We start from the raw sequence: 6035 nt of genomic DNA on the forward strand, positions 1-6035 counted from the left end.
GAACGCAGCCATTATACTGGACGTGATTGCACTATATGAATATTGCACAGCAACTTTAACTAAAAAGAACAGACTTAAAATGGCGACGAAATGTTGCAAGTTATTCTATTTAGCAAACCTCTTCCTACATGGAACATTTTTACTGACCACTTTTTTTCTCTATGTACTATCTAGTTAAGTCTCCTTATTCTTACTTCGTGGTTCACATATATGTAATACTCCTATATTGCTAGTCGCGTATCTTCGCAATGAGAGGCACGAGGCCCGAGAAAGGGAGACGCACGAAGTCCAAATATGGGCATAGATGGTCGAGCGTCATTATGCGCCGCATGCGCACAAAGCAGCTGGAGAGAGAGGCTACTATATTGTCTGCACCGTAAGGGCGATGTCCCATTGAGCGGAAATCTATAGCGGAACGGAATGTGCGGAACCAGCTCGACCAATCGTAACCATAGAAAAAGCGAAGGAAAGAAAACGGAATGGCTATGATTGGTCGAGCTGGTTCCGCACATTCCGTTCCGCTATATATTTCCGCTCAATGGGACATCGCCCTCACAATCGCTTTTGATTGGACAGAGGAAAAACCTGTTCAGTGATGTTACGAATTTGCAAGTGTCTCCTACTGAGAGGCTCTCTACATCAAACCAAACCTTAATTTAAAGGTGTTAGTTGACATTGTAATTGACATATGACTGAATAAACAGAAAGACATTTCTTTAATGTAATATTTACAGTAGTATTTTATTAGGTTCAATCAATAAAATGACCTCCAAGCCCGAAATTACTTTGGAACATTTTTATATATTTAATGGCACATATGCGAAAAAAGAAGGAGAGGTGAGTATATGCAAAGAATGTATTATAAAATATTTCTCTAAAATGTATCTGTATAATTATATATTTTGTTAAGGAGGAAAAGAAAATTTTATATTACTATCCAGAAAAAGACTTAGATGTTCAAATCAAGAACATTGGTCTTAGCGAAGCAATTATCAAATTTACAGAGTAAGTATCATAGTAGGTATATTTTTACTAATAAGTATGTGACAAAAATCATGCTGCAGATCTTTTAATCCTGGTCAACCTTGTGATTATTGTCATACACACAAAACACGTCAAATATATTATCAACCAGAGCCAAATTTTTGGATGGTGATGGTAAGTATATATACAAAACACAATTAGACAAGTTGATTTCTTTAATCAAATTTTATCTCATACATTATCTATTTTTAATAGATTGTTGGTATACCATATATTTATAAAGAGCAAGATGGTAATAAGTATCAAAATGATGAAGTGTCCAGTAGTGTCTGTCAAGCTATCTTGAAACAGACATACATGATGTTTAGACTATTTATGGGCTCTTTTGAAACTATTATTAATGATCCTGAATGTGGATCTGTAATGTTGTTGAAACTTAAACTTGAACATTTTTATTCACGAGTAAAACAAAAACCCATTATTTTTTAGCTATAAGATATGGAGTCAATATATTTCATTTTTGCTTTTATTTCAGTATTTGCTGTCATTAAAACTAAACAATAGTGATATTTTAGATGTATTTCAAGGTTTACAATTTTTACCTCTCGACAAAATTACATTTCTTAGAGTGCAATGTTTTATGAATCTTGTAGAAGCAATGTTTACACAAGTAAAATACACAGCATTTCTTTACAATGATCAAGTTGTTTGGTAAGTGTTCTCATTTATATGACTCTTGTAACCAAGAGTTTATCATATCTTAAATCAGTTTTATGTGAGATTTATGTGGTGCTTATTTAGGAGTGGATTAGAACCTGAAGATATGCAAGTAGTTTACAATTATTTAGTAAGTACACTTTTGCCAGCTCATCTTGAAAAAGAGTTACACGGTGGTTCAATACCTAGAAGTTCTCCTTCGCCATTTACAACTTCACATTATGGAAAGTAAGAGCACATGCATTTTATATTTTAATAAGAAAATATCTAATTTATATATTTTATGACAAGAATATTATTAAAACATTACTCAATTAATAAAGAATCTTTCAGGTTCCGAAGTTTCTAAACTAAGAAATGTATAAATGGTCATGTGAGCCGTTCGCTAGATGTTGTGCGGAAATATGGGGCCAGGAGCCGAGGAGTTTTTTTCGCAATATTTTAAAATTAGTTAAGGAAATATACGGGATCTCTTATATATGAGATGCAAATATAGCATCCTATATGAATTTAAGAATTGAAATCTTAATTAAAAAAACTCACGTGTAAGATTTACACGTGTACACGTGTGTGTATATATATATATATATACACACGCATATTTCCGTACATCTAGCGAACGGCTCACATGACCGTTTGTACATTCTTTAATTTTAAAACATTACTGTTTGCATAGATTTGTTACAGGACCTGCTAGCGTTAATGAGCCTAGTTTAATTGGAAAATCACCAAAAGTTTTTATAAATTATTCTACTAAACCAGTATCGTTATATTTAGTAGTATATCGAGCATTAAGTGCTACAATATGTCTTTTTGTTGACAGTACGTAGATTATTAGAAACTATTATACAATTTTTATACAAAAACCGAAAACTAAAATATTCAAATTTTATAATTGTTCCAGAAAAAACGAGTTTGTTAATTGATTTTTTTAAAAGCTTAGATAGTTTTCTTGGTCCACAGTTAACTACATTAGTCAGTTCTGTGGCTGAACAATGCTCTAAAACTGTAATAATTACGCCAGAATCGTGTACCAAGTTTCTGTATTTTAATAAATTGAATTTAGCATATAAAAGTACGATACACTTAGATAACAGACGGTGTTCTAACGTACTTACAACGTGTGAAGTATTGAGGATCATTACTGATATATACAATGATAAAAATAGGTAAATTTTAAGATTTATAACACACACACACACACACACGTACATATTTAAATAAAGATTATTGAATTTTTAGATTAAACGAAGCGGGAGAAATAATTGTAAAGACAATGACAGATTACTGGGTTATCGGGAAATTGTCTAATTTAAGAGAATTTTTTGTCATTATACAACAAAAAAGTGCAAGTATTATAGAAATCGATGGTAAGTATAAAACAATTTATAAGATTCAAACCGTCATCAAGATGATGATGATGAATAATCTTTATACCGATTGCAGATGAAGTAAAGAGGCTTTGTGAGAAACAATTAAAAAGCATTTTTTTCCACTGATGGTACATAATAAAATTTTTTATGTAAAAATGAGATCAGAAGCATCGTCTTTTTAATGAATTTTTTGCAGTATAAAATCTGTTTTGGTTTCATCAAGTTTATGAACAAGCAATACACTATGTGAACTTACATAGCATCTTGTTAGGAAACTGCATAATTTATACATATTATGTAATATAAAATGTGAGATGTTTATGTATGTATATATACTTTTTTATATTATATAAATTCTTAGAAACTTTACTATCTAAGTCCACAAAATATCTTCATATGTAAATAAATTGAGAGCAGCTAGGATAACTTTCGCGTAATAACCATGGTAAAATAAAAAATAAAGTTATTGTATAAATCCATAAAACATTTTTAAACATATGTTTCTTCCTTTACAGTTTTTTGATTAGGAATATTATTAGAAAATTTCTGCAGTTTTGCTACAAAAAAACCATCCATATTATGTATATGCGGATAAAATCGTTTAGTCAGTTTCAGTGAAGGATGAAATCGAAGTTGCCTGTAAGTCGTGAAACCATCAGTTCCGAAACCAATTCCTGTGTCAACTAATCTGACGTCGCGCTTCCTTAGCGCATAATCAATGATCCATTCATTCTCCTCCGGCAGAATTGAACAAGTCGAGTAGACAATAATGCCACCAGTTTTTGAATGCGCGTTAACACAATCTATTGCAGCCAACAATAACTCTCTCTGCAACGTGCAACAACGTTGGATATCTACTTCCTCTTTATCAATTTTTACACTGGGATCTTTTGCTACTATTCCTGTGCCTGTACATGGAGCATCCAGCAAAACTCTGTCGAATCCTTTCATAATCTACAAATGACGTGTAAATACGTTAGGTAATTTTGCAATTTTTATGTAGTATATTAGAAAAAGAGACTACTAAAATTTTACCATAGGGAATTTTCTCCCATCATAACTGCAAATTATAGAATTGACAACACCAAGCCTATGGAAATTGCCAATGGCAGCCTTTAGTCGATCTTTATTTATATCATTCGCGAATAAGATTCCAGTATTCTTCATTAAAGCAGCAATATGCGAGGCTTTACCGCCTGGTGCGGCACATATATCGAGAATTCTTTCATTTTCTTTTGGATCTAACGTCATAACTGGTAATAAACTAGAAGCGCCTTGTATCATATAGTGTCCAGCAAGATATTCTGGTGTTGCACCAATAGGCACCTGTGAAGAATATATTACTAGACCAATTTTTGTCCATTTTCCTAATGGATCGACATTGACTCCTCTTGCGATTAAAGCCTGAAAATAAGTTTGACGTTACAAAACTTGAGATACATAAATAGAATACTGTATGTTTAGCATATAAAATATAAATCTACTTCTGCTAGATCGCGCCGTCGCGTTTTCAGAGTATTAGTACGAATGGTCATAGGCCTTTGTACTTCACTGGCTTCCAGAAATTCTAATAATTCATTCAATTGAAATAACTGGATTAACTTTTCCATTAAAAAATCATTGTAACTATAATATGTACATAAATATCGTCGAAGTAAATCGATGTATTCAGAACGTGACCTATTTTTATCTCTCATTTTCTTGAAATTTGATAATATTGTAATAACATCTTGCATTCGCTGTTGAATATTTTTTAAGTTAGTGATATCAGCAAGTTCTTCTTCATTTGGAAAAGAAAATTTACTTTGTTGAACCATCATGTCCTCCATTTCTTCCTGCGCAAGCTTTCTATATTCACAATAAAAAATAACAAATAAATACTAAGAAAAACAATAAATACATATATATTTATATAAAATAATGTTACTCTTCGTTTTGCTTCTTCTGTTTTAATTTTTTGCTAGCTTTTTCTATTGAAAGTAAATCATCATCACTATTATCACTTGTTTCTTTTTCTTCATCTTTCTGCTCATCTTCAACAGATTCTTCCTCACTAGATATTATTTCATCACTATCACTTTCTGTGATATCCATAATTTCCTGTTTTACTTTCTTTGAAATTTGTTTAGCTTTCGCTGTAAGGAACAATTTATTGTCATTATTCATATCTTTTTCATCTTGATCTATTTCATTGTTTTCATTCATAATCTTTTCATTTTCTTTTGTTTCATCATCCTTATTATCACTTATATTTGTCCCATCTTGTTTCATTTCTACATCTTCAGTATCATTATCACTCATATCTTCTTCGTATAGATCTATTTTTTTATTTTCAACATCAGTGCCGTTCATATTTTCATCTTGCTTATCTCTAAAATTATCACTAACCTCTTCACTATAATTATCACTATTGCCTTCTACATTTTTAATTATAGGTTTTTGCTTAATTTTCTTTCCTTGTTTATTTTGTTTCTTTTGTATTTCTGACCTTAATAGGTTATTAGAATATATTTCTACTTCATTATGATGATCAGCAAATAGATTGTTCTTTTCCTTTTTTTTCAATTTCGATCCTATTTCTTTGCCCTAAAATGAATAGAATAGTCAATTTTGTAATAGAAAAAAAAACAAGGGTATAAATATATGTATATATATGTACATGTGTATAAATATATATACAAGGTATCCAACAATTAATTTAACATCTGTTGTAGGCAGGTAGGAGTAAAACTGAGTCAAAAAGTCCTATATCATTTTACAAGATTCGCAATAGTTACCGAGATTTTAATTACCAAAGATCCGCGAATAAGCATGCATCGGTAATTATTGCGAATCTCGCAAAATAGTATAAGACTTTTCAACTCGTTGTCAGTTTTACTGCCTTCTTCTATCTGCCTACAAGAGATGTTAAAGTAATTGTCGGACACCCTGTATGTGTATATATATATATATATATATATA

The 6035-nt window shown here is 31.1% G+C and overlaps 2 protein-coding genes across 5 annotated transcripts in view; one reads left to right on the forward strand and one right to left on the reverse strand.

The window, feature by feature from the left end:
- The first annotated feature begins 568 nt into the window (after nt 1-568).
- LOC109862423 (vacuolar fusion protein CCZ1 homolog) lies at nt 569-3240 on the forward strand. 4 transcript variants are annotated; one of them, XM_020442475.1, is made up of 10 exons: nt 569-662; nt 749-837; nt 911-1005; nt 1065-1158; nt 1240-1446; nt 1520-1695; nt 1786-1929; nt 2378-2523; nt 2606-2870; nt 2944-3211. In XM_020442475.1, the coding sequence occupies exons 2-10, from the start codon at nt 763-765 to the stop codon at nt 3149-3151; spliced, it is 1410 nt and encodes a 469-aa protein (XP_020298064.1). In that variant the 5' UTR covers nt 569-662; nt 749-762; the 3' UTR covers nt 3152-3211. The 4 variants fall into 4 exon arrangements, with proteins under 4 accessions (XP_020298064.1, XP_020298065.1, XP_020298066.1 ...); XM_020442476.1 differs by having other exon boundaries at nt 659-677; XM_020442477.1 differs by lacking the exon at nt 569-662 and having other exon boundaries at nt 671-837; nt 2944-3071; nt 3148-3240.
- Nucleotides 3241-3543: 303 nt separating this feature from the next.
- Nucleotides 3544-6035, reverse strand: part of LOC109862422 (25S rRNA (cytosine-C(5))-methyltransferase nop2) — a 3801-nt gene continuing 1309 nt past the window's right edge. Inside the window, exons 4-7 of the mRNA XM_020442474.1 lie at nt 5002-5660; nt 4559-4922; nt 4110-4478; nt 3544-4028 (exon numbers count right to left, since the gene is read on the reverse strand). Coding sequence (XP_020298063.1) covers nt 3564-4028; nt 4110-4478; nt 4559-4922; nt 5002-5660 — 1857 coding nt within the window. The 3' untranslated portion in view covers nt 3544-3563. The remainder of the gene's footprint in view (nt 4029-4109; nt 4479-4558; nt 4923-5001; nt 5661-6035) is intronic.

The sequence above is a fragment of the Pseudomyrmex gracilis genome, unplaced genomic scaffold, assembly GCF_002006095.1.
Source record: "Pseudomyrmex gracilis isolate BER0280 unplaced genomic scaffold, ASM200609v1 scaffold_1771, whole genome shotgun sequence".
Classification (NCBI taxonomy): Eukaryota; Metazoa; Arthropoda; class Insecta; order Hymenoptera; family Formicidae; genus Pseudomyrmex; species Pseudomyrmex gracilis.